Below are 19,074 nucleotides of genomic sequence, written 5' to 3'. Positions count from 1 at the left end.
CACTTTCCGGCCTCTGTCCTCCCACGGTAAACAATGCTCGCTTCAAGGCTCTAATCACCACACCCCTCCCCAACCTAACACAGAAAAAATCCGAAACAAATGTAGTAGTTAACCCCACCCCAAATTGACCCAGCCCAACCCAGCCCAACCTGATTCATGAGCTTTTTGTCCTTATGTGCTCAAATTATGTTGGAGTTTTGTATCGCGCGCTCAGCACTTTGTCATTATTGAGCCCAGTCAAGGGAAATACATGGTAGACCTACCTAATCATAGCCTGTTTTGCAAAATTGACTCGAAGTGGTACACAAATCCCAAACAATACACAATGATTTTCGTGAGGTCCATTCCAAAAGATATATAGAAGATAATCAATATGGTCATGTGTTGATCACTACAGTATCCCCACCCAAGAAATTAGCCGATGAGGTGAAAAAGAATATTATTTTGAGCGCGCGATACAAAACTCCAACATAATTTGAGCACATAAGGACAAAAAGCTCATGAATCAGGTTGGGCTGGGTTGGGCTGGGTCAATTTGGGGTGGGGTTAACTACTACATTTGTTTCGGATTTTTTCTGTGTTAGGTTGGGGAGGGGTGTGGTGATTAGAGCCTTGAAGCGAGCATTGTTTACCGTGGGAGGACAGAGGCCGGAAAGTGCCGTAGCACAGCCATCTACAATTTGCCCCAGTCGGAGGAGCGAAGTGTCGCGGGCAAGTTTCGGAGTAGGTGATCGGCTATGTGTTTAACTCCGTACCATGTGATCTGTTGTATTGAATACAGAACGTGACTTTAATCGGAAGCAGGTCTAGTGTGAGAACATTTATTTACATTGCGTAAAAAAGCTATTATTTTGCGCGTCCACGGAGCTCCTCCGACTGGGTACGAGTCTGCATGTGTTCCAGAATTGTTTTCTGAGAGGATCGCGTCGAATTTGGCAAATGCGTAAGTGGACTGCCACTGCTAATGGTGTGAGGTGTTGCCGCGCGGAGTAGCATGTGACTCTTTGTATTGAAAGCAGAACGTGACTTTACATTGAATACAAAACTACTTAGTCGCATTTCCACATTGCAGTGTCGCGCGCACGTCCACAGAGTGAAAACAACTGGGTACGAGTCTGATGTGGTTTTTGTAGCAGTGTAAACACACGTAGCGGTGAGCTCAACAGAAAAAAAAAAAATCAAAAAAAAAAAAAAAATCACGTGACTTGTGACCATGATGCGAACGTTAACGTTCAACCTGGCCTGCTGGGCAACCGTAAGTGGGTGATAGTAGTCAGGGATGTTACCAGTATACATACAAAACTATGTAATACATAACCTATGTGACACATAGCTTGATCAATCAGCGGTTTGCGGACCAAAGAGACTCGAAGAATGTCCAAATTTTAACCAGAGAAGAGAAGCCAAAAAAAAGTGATTGTGTGGTGCCTAGTATGTCCACAACAGCGCCAGAGTCGCTTAAAACGCAGTTAACTTATGTAGAGACGCGTAGCGGTGAGTTCAAAGCGCAGGTATGTAAGGCATGAATTTCGCTCGGAAAAAGCGAGAAAAAGTGTTGGTGTGGTGCCTAGTATGTCCACAACAGCGCTGGAGCCGTTAAAACGCAAATTGACCTATGTATAGACGCGTAGCGATGAGGTCGTGACGCGCGGCGCTTGAGTCGGATGCAAACTTAGACCTGGCCCTGCTCGGCAACCGTAAGTATCTCAAGACTCATGGTGTTGCAGGCGGATGTCTGAAGTTAGCGGTCGACGACCGTCCGTTCCAGCTACAACTTTATCTGCCCCCCGGAGATCATACGACGCGGACGGTCGACCAACATCTCCATTATCATCGGGCGATGAGTATTTGCCGCGTCCATCGAGCGAAGCCACTCCGCGTCAGATATCAAGAGCACCAATATACGGCGAATTAGCTAGTAAGGGGCTGTTTCCTACCAGCTGCAGCTATTCCTGACTAGTCATGCAGGGTCTGGGTTACACCCCTATAGAAGTGAATCTCGAGGGGAAAGTGTCCATCCTTCCCGTGAAGGAGCACCTTCTCCGATACCTGGTGGGTTTCTCGCCACACCTTGTGTCATTATCCAGAATTATTGATTCCATTCAGGGTCGCGCCCTTCTCCCCAAAAGGCACACAGAACATATGATAGCAAAATCATGACAAGAGAACTTGATCGTCTCGGCGTGCACCACCACCCATCGACTTCCGCATCTGCCTCGGCGACATCGGCATCTGCTTCTGGCACTACTCTGACTCCAACCATACCGGAACTAAAACCATCGCCTTCTTTGAGCTCCAGCACGAATGTTCCCGTTGATACTCCATGGGCCATCCTACACGTGCATGTGCTTCCCCTATTTAATGGAGAACCTCTCAAAATACCTATCGAGGACTTGAATGCCCACGTACGGGAGCATATTCAGACTGTCGTCTCGGTAGGCGTTCCGGTAATTCTCTATTTTCATTCATCTGAGAGTGAGTCCAAGTCCCCCTCGAAGGCGCTGGCTAGCTTGGAGTCATCTCTGGTGGACTTAATCAGCAGAGGAATGCAAAACCTGAATGCGAAGCTTTCTGGAATCGATGATGAAAAGCTTATAACACGATTGGTCGAGATCTGGAATTTCTTCTGGGTCAATGTACTTCCATATATTGAAGGGGTATGTTCATTATTTGTAACTGAGTAGCACGTAGTTTGACAAACCAATTGCAGGTATTTTTGCCGTTGCAAACGGAGGCTTTGTTAATTTCGCTTAGTCGCAGTGTGAAAGCTGGGCATCGCAGAGGCTCATCGTCCTCTGGAATAGATCTGCCACTCTCTGACTACCGAATAGACGCACGACAGCTATGCCTAATTGCTTTCCGCGACGCAATCATATTGCCACGTTACGAGAAATTGACGTTATTGCTTTCTGAAGGGTTAAGTAGGACAAATGACACAGAGGGTGACCCCGGGGAGAACTGGCAGTGGGCCCGTATCCAGCAAATGTCAGTGTTACTCATTGAATGGTGCCAATACTGAATTTCCGTTATCATGAAAGGTTACTAGTCTTAGGGTCAAATTCTAGGACCTCAAGTGGCGATCTTCCTCGTGGGGAACAGGCTACGAATCAGCTTTTGGTCTTCTTCCGTCGTTCACTACCCCCATGCCACCTCCGAGACAAAAATTCTGATGGCTTCATTGGGACGAAGAACAGGTTCCCGGAGCGGCCTACCGGCTTTTTAGGTGCTGCTGGCGATAGACGGGGGCGAATTGATTTCAGCTCACTCAGGGGAAACAAGCGCGGGTCGCCTACGGCAAACTACCCCGAAATCAGTCAAGGTGGTACCCATCAATGGGCACCTCATAGACGGATGCAGACGTCCAATTCGGATGACGATGACAGTGATCTTGGCGTCCCTCTCGGCAGTGCAACTCCCACACTGACCAGCTCAAGAAACTATGTGAATCGCTATTCTCCGCAGAGGCTCTACACATCCTCTCCTGAGCGGGCAGAGCCTGGCCATGTCAATCACCAGCAGAAAAGCACCGGAAAAGAAGCGGACAAACCACGAGGGGTGGATGATTCTGATGAGGACGAAGATTATGGGCAAGTCGTGGTAATTCATCGTTTACTTAAAGGATCGTCATCTTGCGCAACTGACACTCTATTCCAGCGACATCTATGACGGGCTTGGATCCACGCTGGAATATTTATCACTACAAATGTCGGTACATATGAGATAGTCAATGGTAGGCAGGTGACCAGCCTCTCTTTAACGAGTCAATGGAACGGATACATGGACTATAACGCTAGTCGGTGGTCCGTGTCTCTATGACAGCTTGTGGGGTTGACTTGATCGTGTGTTTCCTGTAAGGAGACTTCTTGTATAGCTCTAATGCCTTGGGTAGAAGCCTTTGTATATTCTGAATGTGTCAAATGAGCACACCAAACATAGTTTGTGAAACTGATAGAAACACCTTCTGTCGTTGCAGGGAAGTGGGATGGGTCCGAAGCAACGTCATTCGGTCCTGTATTGATATCGATTCTCCAGCAGCAGCCGCATCTTCCCTAAGAAAATCATCGGTACGAAAGATCAAGCAGCGTTCTGATTTGCACCAACTCTACCGCAGCCATGACCTCCCACAGATCAAGCGCACCTCTTGGATCGTAGCCTGCATTGGCCATGAACTATACAGAAGTCAGGCAAGGAACAGTCAACTTTGAAACCAAACCCACTTCGAGACCTAAAGAATCTGCCTCCTCTTCCAGTTTCCGTGAGTACGCGCGTTCAGCTAAGTAATCATTCATTATGTTAAAAATTGAAGCTGCTGCATCATTGATCCTGAAAATTATCCGGTTATTGGAAGGGATGAGTCGGTATCAGGCCAGAAACACTCACATGGGGAAGGACATGGTGAATACATAGGAGATCCCTCGTAAAATGTCGAATACGATCGTAGCTACGTTGATAAACTGACTCGAATGATTATGTAAATGATCTATTTAATCATTTCATGATGTTTCCTGCTCACTCCAGCCTAGAATGAGAAACGTATGAATAACAGTCAAGAAACGGAGCGTAAGGGACGTACATTCTCAACGGCATGGCGCTGAACCACGTGGCTCACCTCGTGCGCCAACACAGCAGATATCAGCGTATCGTCCTCGAGAAGATCTATGAGTCCGGTGTAGACGACAAGCTCCCTGGTAGGAAGCGCGAAAGCATTGATTCTGGGCTACCGACATATAGTCATCATCGAATCCACCAAATTACCAGACCTAATTACCAGATCCACGACATATATCTTCCACTCTGAGGAATCGAAAACCTTCGCAGGATTGGAACTTTCAGGCAAGAAGGGTAACGAGGCACTGCACACAGCCTTTGCACTAGGGGATACTCTGTATGCAATCGAAGATTCATCTCATAGGCGGCGGATGCCTGTAAGGGGCTACTGGTGTAGCGATCTGCTGCAGTAACGATGCGACTTGCTGGATCCGGTTCTTCCAGAGCTGTCACGATCCGTTCTGTTATTCGCTTTATCTAGAACATGTTAGAAAATAGGAGAAAGGAATTCTTCAGATGGCCCATGAGTGTTCACCTGTTGGACTCTTGGGTCGTCTTCTCCCAACAGTAGAGGACCATCCGCCCTAAGAAACTCTTCAAAGCTGATGAAGAGAAATAAGCGGTCGATTGGCGCTTGTGCCTAGTGGTACAGACCGATGACGAGCCCACTCTATCTCCTCGCGATGTGTCATCAAAAGCAATCTCCATCGTTGTGTATGCGGGGACTGGTCAAGGGCAAGGGCGACAACGATGCATATAGCAAAAATCTAGAACAAATACTCCTTTAGCGTCCATCCCGGATTCGTCATAAACCCTTATTTTACTGGTATTTGCAGCAATGTAAGGCTCGTTCGAGGGTCTGGGGATATTACATCAGACGAAGGTGGCAAGCGGAGGCTTGAGGACAAACATTTCTTATGCAGCCTAAAATAGAAAGCTTGGCTGAGTGTAGGATGTATATTTTCAGCCAAAAGTCATGCTGACCTGTAGCGATACACAAAGGGGAGGACGATTAGGCATATTCGTGTCAAGTTCAACAGTTGTGCCTTGAGTGCAGGGAAAGCGACGAAGAAGACGTCCCTCTGGGAAGGAGATGAAAAGAAAGGGCGCCTAAAGTGGGCCGCGGATGCTGGACGATTCAAAACCGACATTCGGTTGCTGGATGGCTTTAAGTTCCAAGGATGGAAACTCCGCGATACCAAGCTCAGTGGAGCAGAAGGCGTGGTTTTGCACAGCTTGCTACAAGAGCGATTGGTCCCACGCATTAATGCCTTCCGCGCTATCATGGCGAGGATTGAGATGTCCTGAGATTGCTTGAGGGCTCAGCTGCCTTGGACCGTCATGGGTAGACATGTGATGTGAACTCAAAACTTGTTGGCCGGATTGACGGTCATTGTCTCAGCGAGCGGCCGGCTGCGTTCCATTGCACCACTTGGGATGGAACTAAGTCGCGTTCATTTGTGTGCCTCATTAACATCGCTGCAACGTTGGCGTCCCAAGAAGAAAGTCTCTTTCTCTCACACGGTGCAACATTCACGTGGTTTCACAGTTCTGGCGCTAGAGAGCTCTGCAGATGACACATGTGCTGCTGTTGTGACCTCCGATCGTCGGATACTTTCGAATGTGGTTATGCGCCAGCATTCGGTGTAGGCGTCATGTGGGATTAGATGAAAGTGTCTTTGCACTGATACGATCCACTTAGCCATGAGCAGTGGGGGGGCATTCATCCTGCCAAGGCAATTCTTCACCATCAAGACAATATGGCCAGTATGCTCAACATTCCCCCGTATGTATTGGAGTTAATTTGGGAAGCTTGATAGCCTCTCGCCGTGAAGGACGCCCTCAAAGAAGCGAAGGTCACCATGACTTCAATAGATGGGGTTGCATTTACCCGCGGGCCCGGGATGCCTGGATGCTTGGGCGTTGGAATGAACGCCGCAAAGACATTGGCATCGTCGCTGAATAAGCCGCTTGTCGGTGTGCATCATATGGTGAGATATATTCAATCCCACGTTAAAGCTGTGCGACGCTATCCACAAACCAAAGCAAGCTCACGCCTTGACACCAATGCTCACGTCAAGCCAAGCCCCAGAATTTCCATTCTTGGCTCTAATGATCAGTGGCGGACATACCATGATATTGCTCGCGTCTTCGGAGACTTCATTTGAGCTACTGGCAAATACGGTTGATGTGAGCATTGGGTATGGCATTTCGGTTCGGTAATACTCGGGGATCTTCTCATTTGACCATCCAAGAAACGCTTTCGACAAGGTCTCGCGCGAGCTCGGCCTCCCGTGGACCGATGCAGCACATCGCAATGTTGTTGGTGCTGGTCCAATGCTGGAAAAAGTGGCCGAAGAGCACGCATCCATTTCGTCTTGCGATACTCCCGCATTTCCTGTCCCAATGCGTGGACGACTCGCGTTCTCATATGGGGGCTTGATGTCTTCCGTCCAAAGACACGTTGCCAACCTGAAGGGTAATGGACCATTAAGACGTGATACACAATCATCAATTGCGTACTCGTTTCAGGTAGCGGCAATAGACCAGTTGAGGGAGAAGCTCTCACTTGCCCTTGATCTTTGTCGTCGACGAAGTACTACAATAACGACCGTTGTGATCAGTGGTGGTGTCGCCAGTAACAAGTATCTTCGATCGCGGTCAGTTCCTACTTATATTGTTTGGGCGGAGCTAATGTGTGTCCAGACTTGAAAACTTTTTGGGACACCAGCAGCTTGCTGTGCATTATCCGCCGCCTTCCTTATGCACAGGTCAGTACGATCGGCCATTGGGCACCCTCAGATCTTCACGTTCTTACTTAAATTCAGATAATGCAGCAATGATAGGGTGGGCCAGCATGCAGAGGTTTCTTCTTGGGGACTGTGATCCCTACACCATTCGGTTAAAACCAGCTTGGCCCATCACGGAGCTCCAGGGATCGCATTGAATAGATAGTTCGGTGGATCACTCAGACGCACGGAAGCAAGTCATATTGTAAATATTTTTCACTTCTAGAGATGGTTTGAAGGATTGAAGGAGATGCACAATCATTGGACTGGCATTTCAAACGCATGCCGCTTCATTGGCAGCCTGATGCACATTCCTCCGCCAGCTTCAACACGTCTTCCGCGATCCCCCAACTCGCCTTGATTTTCGAGACTCAGGACTCTACCCTGTCTGAGCAGTAAGACAACTCACCTGGAACCCTGCGGGCCCGATTCCATAGGCATGAATAATATTCACTTCTCTTGAGGCAGCAAACTCGTTGAGGTTGTTTCCTCGAGGTTTGAATGGTTGCGGCTGGAGTGGAACCTGGATTGTCTCCAACTCTAGTCGGGCTCCGCCCTTACGTGCGGGTCGGAGCCCAACGTTCACCTTGACAATCGGGATCGATGCAGGATCCGGGGGAGATATTGAGTTTGAGCTATGAGTATGTGCAAGAAACGGGTCTAGAGCGAGACAATCTTTAACGATACGCTCTGTATCAGATTGGGAGGAAGACACGTTCCAATCGTCTTTTCCGTATGTACCACCTGCCCACATGTTCAGCTGACTGAGACACGTTCGGCTCCTAAGCCTGGCTCCAATAACTGACCTAGAATGACTTGCCCACCTGGACGAGGTATTATATATGACACGTTCCCCTCCCAGTTGGTGCTCCTGGTGTGAAACTGTTGGTTGTGATTCAAATGTGCGAGGTGATTCTTCACTCACAGTGTTTTCTTATAGTGAGGTGCCCATATAAGGACCGTTTGGCCTCTAATTGGGAACGCGGCTTCATCCTCAACACCACGTAAAGTCCTTGCCCCTAGACCGGTGGCATTCACTACTATACTTGCCAGCCCTTTATCAGTGTATGGGTGAAGGAATGGCTCCTCAATGGACTGAATCGTGGCGCGGGTCAAATTCACTCCCAATGACTCGAGTCGGGATTGCAGCCATTTGATATATTTGGGTGCATCAATAGACCAGGTCGTGTACGCGATGCCATGAGTAACTCCAGGTGGGAGCTCATTTGGAAACATCTCCCTATACTATTGGCCTCTGAGCATCAGGAAGTTTGGGTACTGTCGAAAACAGACGAACACACGTTTGGAGTAAGGTCCTTGGACCAAAGGGGAGGTGGTGGAGTTTCAGACCTGAAGTACTCCTCCGCATCTAGTTTCTGCGGTTATGATTCAACGGGGATACGTGGATTTTCATTTGTCATAGAAGACAGTCGTACCATGGCTACTCCACTCGGTATGAGTGACCATATTTTCTTGTACGCATGTGTTTCCCAGCGACACTGCCTTTCGTCCTCTCCTGTTGGGAAAGAATGCCAGTTGGCCCCAGCCCAAGGACTGGCAAACTGCTGAGAGTCCTCATCTGATGGAAGGTCTCGCGCGATGATGTCCACGTTGAAGCCATTTTCTGCCAATCGCAGAGCACAGGTCAACCCTATAACTGTGATGTATGTTCATGACCAATGTGATGATTCATGTTAATTCCCTACGAGGTGCCTACCTCCGGCTCCGACCACTGTAACACGACCTCTCGGAGGACTCATTCTCAATTACAGTTGAAGAAGACGCCCTGAGATTGCGGTTGTTGGCTGGAGATGACAAGGTGGGAACATCAGGAATCCTCCGAGGTCGATCCTCGTGATTGAGATCACCCGATTTGCTTAATCAACAGGATCAGTGCATCGGCTCGGTTTCAACCAAGTGTGTGTATTTTTCGGAATTCTTGTAATATTGCAATATTATGTGCAAAGGTATAGATACACTAGAGTGCGTGTCTTCGCACGCAGTCAATTGTATTGTTCAATGTAATGGGTGCTGAAGTTCCCCATAGATGTCCCAACGATGAAGGTTCAGTGCAAGAAATGCAAGTGGATCGGCAGCAAGTCACTTTAGATGGAGCATATGCCTTTACGGACTATTAAATACCTATGGGCAGATTGAAAGGTTGCTTACTATTTTGGGGACGGTAACGTTCCGTTCCCCCGTTCGCCTCAGGCCTCAGTAGGTCCGTCTAAACATAAGCTTTAATGAGCTGTATATTCAACGGGGTAGAGGTAAAAGGCTACCGGGCCTTTACAACTACTCCGAGGTATATATATGTAATTTACATATCTCGGCGCAAATAAATAAAGAAATAATAGCATCACTATAATGGGAATTATAGCGATGCAACATAATGATATCACTATAATCGGAATTATAGTGAAGTAAGGTTAATCCCTTACACAGATATTGGAACGCCGCTGAAAGGTCCACTCACACCGTTCAACACATACATGACATTGTGGAGGTTGCAATTGTTATGGGACTTCAATAACGCTTGCACTCTATTCACAACCACTCCATGTGGCATGTTGGAAAGAGAAGATGAGAGGATGATGAGAATGCACAAAAACAACCTCGAAGCATGTATTTACTATTGTTTTGTGATAATCCTTCCTAATCAAGAGTCCACCATATTCTCATCCAGCCGCCCTCAATTTGGTTTCCTCTACAGGTTATGAGCCCAGGCAGCTTGCCTGGACAAGCTTAGGTATCAAGGGAGTCTGCCTGACTCTCATGGCAGTTGGTCAAAGTGCAGTTGACCACCTTCATAAGTCCTCAGCAGAGGCAGGGGCAATCCCCCATATCTTAAGTCCCATGCAGCATTTGTTAAGTCCTGTACACCAGGCATCCTTTTAAGTCCTACATGGCATTGTTTTGGGGCACTAAAGTCCAGCCCAGCGCCCACTGTTAAGGCTGGTGTGTGGCATCCTTCAAGTTTGTCTTTGGGCACAGAAGTCCAGCCTGTCATATCCATCCATGGCCATCACCTCCCACTACCTCCAGTCCTTCCGGATCACCTCCGCTCCTTCATCACTAACCTCGGAGCCTCTGGATTCTGCAACTACCTCCGACTCCCCTGATGGTCACCACCCCCTCAATTCAATATATTACCTATGCCTCCCTAAGTACAGAACCCCAAAGGCCTCTGGACAGCTCTGATGTCTGCTAGCACACTCCCGCCTCCACTGGGCAACTTAGTTGCTTTCCCTGCAAGCCTACCTTCGGGCCAATCCCTCCTTTCCATTTCTGGGTTATAGCCCACCACTCCGCTAACCCTGTAACCTGACTTGTCAGTAATATTCAGTCAGCTAACATGTAACTCTGTTAGCTCTGTGTCAGAGACCAGCTCGAGACGAAGGATTTGTCTCCATGGCAGAGGGCTTTGGCCTCAGTGACTCAAGCCAGGAGCGCTGTGCCAAGTTACACGTCTGTGCCCTAATTTACTTACTGGCAACAAGAACTAAAGGGGGATCAACTCTAGTCGATTTTATTACTGAGGTGTAACCTATGTACAAGTTAAGTATATATAGTTACAGCGAGGGTGGGCCTGTGAATGGTGGGGCGGAGCGGAGTGGAGCTAACGGAGTTAAACATTAGCTGATTGAATATTACCGACAAGTCAGGTTACAGGGTGAGCGGAATGGCAGGCAATAACCCAGAAACGGAAAGGAGGGATAGGCCCAAAGGTGGGCTTGCAGGGCAAGCGAGTGAATTGCCCAGCAGAGGCAGGAGTGCACTAGCGGATGTCGGAGCTGTCTGGAAGCCTTCGGGGCTCCGTACTTAAGGAGGCATAGGTAATATATTGAAAAGAGGGGGTGGTGACCATCGAGGGAAGCGGAGGTGATTGCAGAATACAGGAGCTCCGAGGTTAGTGAAGAAGGAGCAGAGGTAGTCCAGAAAGATCGGAGGTAGTGGAAGTCGATGGCCGTGGATGGATATGACACTCTGCTCCGCTTGGCCCTGCAATTCATGGGCCCGCCCTCTATGTAACTATATATACATAACTTGTAGATAGGTTACACCCTAGTGATAAAATTGACTAGAGTTTCCCTCTTTTAGTTCTCGTTGCCAGTTAGTAAGTTAGGGCATGGACGTGTAACTGGGCACAGCACTCCTGGTCTAAGTTGCTGAGGCCGAAGCCCTCTGCCATGGGGACGTCTCCCTTGTCCTGCATCTGGTCTCTGACACAGCCTGGCACTGCAAGCGGGCTAGAGATCTAACCCCCTAAATGCAAGCAAATTTGTGGGGAGGGAGTCTAGGATGTCCTCAGCTCGTCCTAGGTTTGGTCCAGGTGCTAACAAAACAAAAACAATCACAGAAATTCTTTAAGAATTATGTACCCCTGGTCCATCTTGGACAATCATCAGGGATTCCTTATAATACTCAAGGAGTCAAGCTTAGGTTTCTTTTTCTACTAGGATCTCTCAGCACTACAGTCTCTTTTCCATTCCTATGTGTACAGGGCTTTTAAACACATGGAACAGCAATAATGTGGAAAAACAAATGAAAAGAAAATATAAAACAAAAGATTGTTGTTACAGGCACCATGTGGACCATTAAGTATGGCCAATAAGTCCAACAGCTGATGTGGAAGTTCAATAAAAGAAAAACAGGAGTGATAAGTGGGCCATATCCACTAATAATTGCTGTCCTCCACCAATTTCCACCATCACACCACACTCATCCATCTCTTCCTACCTGTAGCATCCCTTCCTGACCTCTCCATTCAATTCACCGGGTTTGTAGCTTTCTCCCAATACCAAATTTGTCCCAAATGGTTGAGATTTGACTGAGTGGTGGGCATGAGAATCATGAAATTGGCCTGTGTGCAGGGTTAGATGTCCTGGAAAGTGTCTGCAAGGGTCGCCATGTCAATTGAATCTTCATACACATCCTTTGTGATTTTTCTGAGCACTCCGGAGTGCATTTTGGTTGTTTGTTTACTTTGGTATGGCTTGTGATTTCCATTTTGGGCCAAAAACCAGTTTCACAATCTCCTGAAGTATGGATCTTGGCTCCACTGCATGGGACTTTCGACACTGCCACCCTCACATGCCTTTCGACATTGTGCGGAACCTTGCGGTAAGATGAGAAATTGTCACCACCGTTGTTCCACAACAGCTGAGTCGATCTGGATGAAATTTGGGGAATCCATGTTTATGATTTTTCTCTATTTTTTGAGCCCTTGATCGTCTCTTGGCGGCCAGTAGCGCCAAGCGTAGTTTTTGGGCTGGATGTCATATCCGTGCATACCCGACCCCAACCCGACTTCCGGACCTCCACCCTCTTCACCTCCGGAGTCATAACCTACCGTTGCCGTGCCAATACTCACCTTCGTTCCTGGCAAACACACCTCCCCCTTACCTCTCTGACCCTATCTCCGTCCGCTCCGATACTCATCCCGGACCGAACATCGCCCCACTCGCCACCCTCCTACTACTCCGCTCCCCTTCACAACACCTCCACCCTCCCGTTATCCTCCTACGCTTCCCCCGTCCGCTCCGATACTCACCTTCGGACCTGACTACTCTCCTTTCCGCCACTCCTTCTCCCCTTACCTGTCTCCTCTCTCCTCCCTCCGCTACTCCTCCGCCACCCTTCCGCCAAGTTACGACCTTCCACTGCTGTTCCGTACTTCGCACTCGGACACCGCTCGTACCTTACACCGAGCCTCCGTCATAGTCCCTACCTCGGACTTTGACTCCACCTCGGCCTTAGTCCATTGCATTGGTGACCTCATACTACGTAAACACCATTGCCAATATTCCTCGGACTTCCAACCCCACCTCCGTAACCTCCGTAAGCTCCGCAACCCCCGAGCTTCACGGACCGCCTTCGGCACTCTCGCCGCCTGTAATGTATTTCTCACGTTTTCCCTCCATCCCTATTTGGACTACTGCTTCTTTCTATTCTAGCCAGTTAGTCATCATCCCCACTTCCCTCATCCTCCTGCCCCTCTGGGCCTCGCCCTCCCTACCTCCTTTCGGACGTATCACAGGTCTTGCCCTATGACCTTCGGTACCGCTCCGCTCCCTCTACCCTTTGTTCCCGTTCGGACGTCTTCGTTCCGATTCGGTCACCCTTTGTTCTCTTTGTGCTTTTGCCCCTTCCATTATATATATATCGGCGCTTGTACATACTCGTCTTGGTTTCAGTCCGAAATCGACCTGAAATGCCCCCAAGAGACTTCCTGCTCACCTACTGTGAAATTAAGGACCAAATGGACAAACAGCAATGGCACAGCGCTCCGCTTGAGTTGCTGAGGCCAAGGTCCCTCCACGCTAAGTCTCCGATTCCACTCCGGAGTCGTCCGTTTCTGCCCCGTTCTAACACTGGATCAATTCAGTACCAGTGCATTATGTGCAATTGTACTCTGTTATAAAATGAAATAAAATGTTTTTATGCACCATGGGCATTGGTAGGTGATCTTTGCATGCAAGGAACCCTTAAGGAACGTAAACCACGAAAATACTGGCAGGGTAGAGTATAGTAGGTTATCCTGCCTACAGCGCCCACTATTAAGGCCGGTGTGTGGCAATTATTCAAGTTTGTTGGGGCATGAAAGCCCAACCTGGTGCCCACTGTTAAGGCTGGTGTGTGGCATTCAAGTTTTGTGTTGGGCATGCAAGTCCAGTCTGGTGCCCATCTTTAAGGTCGGACTTGGCACCCCTTCAAAGTCCTGGAAGGCAGTAATTGGCACCCCCTCTCTCCTTGCTCTAAGTCCTCAGTGTCAGAGACTGGATGTGGGACGAGGGAGATGTCCCCATGGTGGAAGGCTTTGGCCTCAGCGACTTAGACCAGGAGCGCTGCATCAGCAAAAGTCCGTTATGCTCCAGAGTGTCAGGAGTGGCTGGAGCATGTGGGAGACAAAACAGCAGATTGGGCACTCCTGGAGCCAATTGTGTTCTCCTGGGAGGGGTTCAGGAGCAGCTGGGAGTGGTGAGGAGTATGCAATGTGCCAGGAGCAGTGGGAGGAAAATTTTGGTCTCTAAAAAGTTGATAAAAAATTTAGGGAAAAAAATCAAAAAGAAAATCAGGAACTATAGTGCCTTTAAAGTGCTTTCAGGACATATAATTATTTGCAAAATTGAGGAAGAAATGATGGAGAAAAATGGAAAATACTTTCAGAGACCTGAGAAATAATGAGAACTGAATTGATGGGAAAGTCTGAAAATTGAGTAGGAAAGTGAGGGGAAGCCTTGTAGCATTGTTATTTTCTGCTGTTCTGATTTTTCCTGATTGTTCTTGGTCTCACTCCCAGCTGCTCCTGGACCTTCCCAGGAGCTTTCAGGAGTATTGAGGAGCAGCTGGGAATGAGACCAAGAAGAATCGGGAAAAATCAGAACAGCAGAAAATAACAATGCTACAAGGGTTCCCCTCACTTTCCTATTCAATTTTCAGACTTTCCCATCAATTCAGTTCTCATTATTTCTTGGGTCTCCGAAAGTATTTTCCATTAGCTGCTCCTGGACCCTAGGAGCTTCCAGGAGTATCCAGGAGCAGCTGGGAGTGAGACCAAGAAGAATCAGGAAAAATTAGAACAGCAGAAAATAACAATGCTACAAGGCTTCCCCTCACTTTCCAATTCAATTTTCAGACTTTCCCATCAATTCAGTTCTCATTATTTCTCAGGTCTCCGAAAGTATTTTCCATTTTTCTCCATCACTTCTTCCTCAATTTTTCAAATAATTATATATCCTGAAAGCACTTCAAAGGCACTACAGTTCCTGATTTTTTTTTTGATTTTTTCCCTAATTATTTTTTTCAACTTTTTAGAAGTCCCTATTTTTCAAATTTTCCTCATTCCCCCCTCATTCCCCCCTCATTCCCCCCTCATTTCCCCCTCATTCTCCCCTCCTCCATATTGTGCAAGCCTGAAAGTGATTAAGTTGCCAGATTAATCATACTGTATATCAGGCCATAAATTTTGATTGTGTATTAGTGAGTCTCAGTGTCCTTGATATATAGTATAGTGTTTGATCTAAATGTTAAGCAGTGTCTTGTTGTGTTAGTCTTGTGGTAGGAGGTATTCATGGGGAATCTTCCCTCTTTTTTCCTTCCCATTTCCAAATGCTCCAGGAGCTCTGTCATATCCATCCCTGGCCATCGACTTCTACTCCTGTCAGGGCACACCCACCTGACCCCGCGCCGCGCCCCACGCCGTACTGTTCTACTCCGCGACCCCCGCTATCAGCCCCGTCCCTCCTTCCCCTTTTCTCTCCATTTCTATTCTATGGTCGATTTCCCTTTTCTCCATGTACCACTACATACCTAACCCCGCTTCCCTGATCGCCGCACGCGCTGCGCACACTCCTGCCTACTGAACGGCCGCCTCCGGGATCTCCCGCGGAGACACCCGGGGAGGTGCGGCTGTGCATGGAGATGATGTGGCCTCCTCCACGTGACCCTGACCGCATGTATATAATAGTGCCTGGGGTGGTGTTAGAATGCGGAGATTCGGACGACTCCGGAATGGAATCGGAGACTTAGCATGGAAGGACCTCGGCCTCAGCGACTCAGGCGGAGCGCTGTGCCATTGCTGGTTGTCCTAGGGGTCCCTAATTTCGGATCTAGCAGAGGGAAAGTCTCTTGGGGGGAATTCCAGTCGATTTCGGACTGAGGTTACAAGTTACTAGGTACATTGTATATAAGGAGGGGTCCGGAATCAAAAGGAACAAGGGTAGGACAAAAGGAGACAAAGGGAGATGGAAAGAGGAACAGCACCAAGGGTCAAGTGTTTGACTCAATGGTGTTTCCCAAGGGAGGAATGAAGGGCCAAGGCCCAAGAAGGAAGGAAGGAGGATGGGAGTCGGGAATGGCTAGCTGACTGAATAGAAAGGAAGCAGCAGCCCAAATAGGAATGAGGGAGAATAGCGGAATTGAAATGGACAATGCAATAGTTGCAAGGTCCAGAGTAAGTCCGGAAAGTCCGAACTCGGAGGTTAAACTCCGGAATATTGGCAAAGGTAATTAAATGGAATGAGCTAACCAATACAATGGGTATAAGCGGAGGTGGGGTCAAAGTCCGAGGTCGGAGCTAAGACCGGAGGTTCCGGAGACGAGACGTGAACGGGATACCGGAGCGGAGGTCCGGAGTCGGGAGCATAGGGTTTGCGTACTCGTCTGGAAGGTGTCGAGGTTGGGGTCGGACCCGGAATGTTCCGGAGTCGGACCGAAGGTGGTGTCTGAGCCGGAGGTGGGATAACCTCTTGGGAGTCGGCAAGGAGAAGGTGACGGAAGGGAAGTAGGGCTCCGGAAGTCGGAGTTCGGAGTTCCGGGAGCCCGGAGTGGAGGTCGGGATTGTATGGATATGACAGGTGGGAACAGAAGAAGCAGCTTTCTTCTCAACTTCCCACTTCAGCCTAAGTGGTTGGGGACGCTCACCCCACGACGGGATCGCCGCTATGCACAGCCGCTATCCATCCCACCGAGTCCCGCGCGCAGGGACCTCGCCGCTTTCGGAGCTGTCCCTGACAGCAGAAGAAGGCTTCAACCTCATCTCCCCCACCTCCCCTGCTATGGTGACCGAAGAGCAGTACGATGAACTGCTGTCCCGATTCCATGAGCTCCAGGCCATCGTAGAGAGCCAAGCTCAGAACCAGCCCCCAGCCGCGCCTGCACCGGCGCCGGTCCCCGCACCAACACCTGCACCTGCCCCTAGACCCAAACTGCCTAAAGTCGCCCCCCCCACTGCCTTCTCTGGAGCAGCCGAAGACCTTGACTGCTTCAAGGCCGAATGCGGCATATACTTCCATGTCTGAGCAGCGGAATTCCCCAACCCCCTTTCCCAGATCCTCTTTGTCCTGTCCTATATGAAGGGAGGGACTGCAGGGTGTCAGGGGACGGACCCCGGGTCCCCATGACCCCTCTCTACAGTCCACAGTCTAGCCTGTAAACACAGCCCATCTCAGGGCATAACTACTGTGGGTAAGAAAGTGTATAGATAAATGAAGAGTAGGCTACACTTGCCTACTGTGGGTAAGAAAGTGAGAAGAAGGTTAACTTCTCACTTTCCCACAGTGGCCCCAATATGGCGAAAACTTCCGGGGATACCCGGAAGTCACATGAGGTGGGATCCGGGGTCGGATCATGCGGCGCGCGGAGCGTGCGGCGCAGGAAGTGCGCGGGAAGTGGAGCGGGTCCGGACGCGGGTCCGGGTCCGGGCTAAGTCAGGGTATGTGCCCTGACACAGGGGCGTGGGCGACGCAGCGCACCATCGCGCTACTGACGACGGGCTCCCCCCGACTCACCATGGACGAGTTCAACATGGAACTCGATGCCATGTTCCAAGACCCGAACCGCGAGGCCACAGCCAGACAGAAGCTGGCCACTCTGCGGCAGGGCAGCGACTCCGTGGATAAGATCATCCAGGAGTTTGAGATCCTCGGACCCGCCTCACGGCTAGGGGATGTGGGGCTAGTGGATCGCTTCGAACAGGCGATCAACTCCCGGCTCCGCAAAAGCATTTACCGGCTCTGCCCCATGCCAACCACCTGGGCCGAGTGGAAACGTGAGGCCAGCCTCCTTGACAACCAGTGGCGGCGTTTCCAGGCAACGCAACCCCGCTTAGCCCCCACCAGGCCCCCACTCTTGCCCCCAAGACCCCGACTCCCTGCCACTCTCCCACAGCCACACCCCGTACCCACTGCCGCCGCACCTCAGCCCCCGCACCCCACCCCGCGGCAGGAGCAGGGCCACAACCCATGGACCTCGACTGCTCGAGGATCGACCAGAGGCGAAACGGGCTGTGTTACAATTGCAACACACCAGGGCACATCGCGTGGGATTGCCGCAACTGAAAACCCGCTGAGCCAGACGGATGCACCCTGAAGATCTCAGAGCGCTCATGGAGGGGCTGAGGAGACAGTTGGTAGACGGACCAGAGGCAGAGGGAGAAGGGCAGGAAGCGGAGGCCCAAGAGGATTTTCAGGAAGGCGACCAGTGAGGGACGCGTCCCGGCCACCTGCAGGCGATAGTACCAACTCGTGTAGATACCGTGAGGCACCTAAGCTGGCGCTGACGTCTAAATTCCACTGAGTCATCGCCAAGAAAAAGAGGAAAACCGCATCCTCGAACAAAGAGATACCAAGCGCAGCGCCGGAGGTAGCGGTCCCGCCACCCGCTATCTACGTGCTGTCGAAGCAACCCCCCAGATCCCTCAACCTAGCCGTAAAGCTAACCACCTTGACCTCCCTCGCTACTGTCTCTGTATCAGCCCTCTTAGACTCAGGAGCCACTGGGAACTTCGTGAGCCCCGAGTTCGTCAGAAAGCACGGGCTCGAGACAACCCCACTCCCCCAACCCATCCCTGTCCGCAACGTTGATGGGACCCCAAACGAGAACGGGGCCATAACTGAGGAGCCAGAGGCCCTCCTGACATTCGGACGGCACATAGAGCGGGCCCGCTTCACCATCGCAAGCCTGGGGTGGCAGTCCCTCATCATAGGCCATTCGTGGTTGCTGCACCACAACCCAGAGGTAGACTGGACGTTGTAACGGGGATTTGCTGGTGTACCATAAACAAGCCAAATCCCGCGATTCTACCACCCTTAGCCAATGTTCCCTCCTACACATTTCTTATTTTTCCTGATTTTTCTGACTCCATTTCCACCTGATGTTTCCCCTTCTTATTGTTCTTTCCTTATTTGTCATTACCGGACTCTTCCGTGATACCGTGACCAGCTGTATAGTTAGC

General features: G+C 49.8%; 4 protein-coding genes across 4 annotated transcripts; 2 read left to right on the top strand and 2 right to left on the bottom strand.

Moving 5' to 3' along the window:
- The first annotated feature begins 2,106 nt into the window (after positions 1-2,106).
- Positions 2,107-3,780, top strand: EI90DRAFT_2978501 (HbrB-like-domain-containing protein). Its single transcript, XM_039055936.1, has 4 exons — positions 2,107-2,435; positions 2,487-2,657; positions 2,711-2,985; positions 3,039-3,780. Exons 1-4 carry the CDS (start codon positions 2,157-2,159, stop codon positions 3,664-3,666), a joined length of 1,353 nt encoding a protein of 450 aa, XP_038910137.1. The 5' UTR covers positions 2,107-2,156; the 3' UTR covers positions 3,667-3,780.
- A 133-nt stretch (positions 3,781-3,913) lies between these two features.
- On the bottom strand, positions 3,914-5,699 carry EI90DRAFT_2940358 (uncharacterized protein; the record flags this gene model as incomplete). The annotated part of the gene is made up of 12 exons (XM_039055244.1): positions 3,914-4,049; positions 4,102-4,169; positions 4,218-4,323; positions 4,381-4,454; positions 4,556-4,717; positions 4,769-4,905; positions 4,938-5,025; positions 5,084-5,150; positions 5,203-5,315; positions 5,373-5,407; positions 5,459-5,472; positions 5,533-5,699. 12 exons carry the CDS (start codon positions 5,697-5,699, stop codon positions 3,914-3,916), a joined length of 1,167 nt encoding a protein of 388 aa, XP_038910136.1.
- A 424-nt stretch (positions 5,700-6,123) lies between these two features.
- On the top strand, positions 6,124-7,691 carry EI90DRAFT_3081889 (Gcp-like domain-containing protein). The gene is made up of 7 exons (XM_039061971.1): positions 6,124-6,194; positions 6,251-6,315; positions 6,369-6,539; positions 6,595-6,749; positions 6,804-7,208; positions 7,255-7,319; positions 7,377-7,691. Exons 1-7 carry the CDS (start codon positions 6,170-6,172, stop codon positions 7,493-7,495), a joined length of 1,005 nt encoding a protein of 334 aa, XP_038910135.1. The 5' UTR covers positions 6,124-6,169; the 3' UTR covers positions 7,496-7,691.
- Positions 7,464-9,138, bottom strand: EI90DRAFT_3158301 (uncharacterized protein). The gene is made up of 7 exons (XM_039066167.1): positions 9,055-9,138; positions 8,774-8,994; positions 8,639-8,713; positions 8,263-8,582; positions 8,144-8,208; positions 7,747-8,081; positions 7,464-7,693 (listed from the first exon to the last, which is right to left on the bottom strand). The coding sequence occupies exons 1-7, from the start codon at positions 9,095-9,097 to the stop codon at positions 7,628-7,630; spliced, it is 1,125 nt and encodes a 374-aa protein (XP_038910134.1). The 5' UTR covers positions 9,098-9,138; the 3' UTR covers positions 7,464-7,627.
- Between the last annotated feature and the right edge of the window lie 9,936 nt (positions 9,139-19,074).

Source organism: Cantharellus anzutake (assembly GCF_015039405.1).
Source record: "Cantharellus anzutake strain C23 chromosome Unknown EI90scaffold_88, whole genome shotgun sequence".
NCBI lineage: Eukaryota > Fungi > Basidiomycota > Agaricomycetes > Cantharellales > Hydnaceae > Cantharellus > Cantharellus anzutake.
The sequence above is the reverse complement of the archived record's forward strand: the minus strand, read 5'-3'. Positions and strand labels throughout refer to the sequence as shown.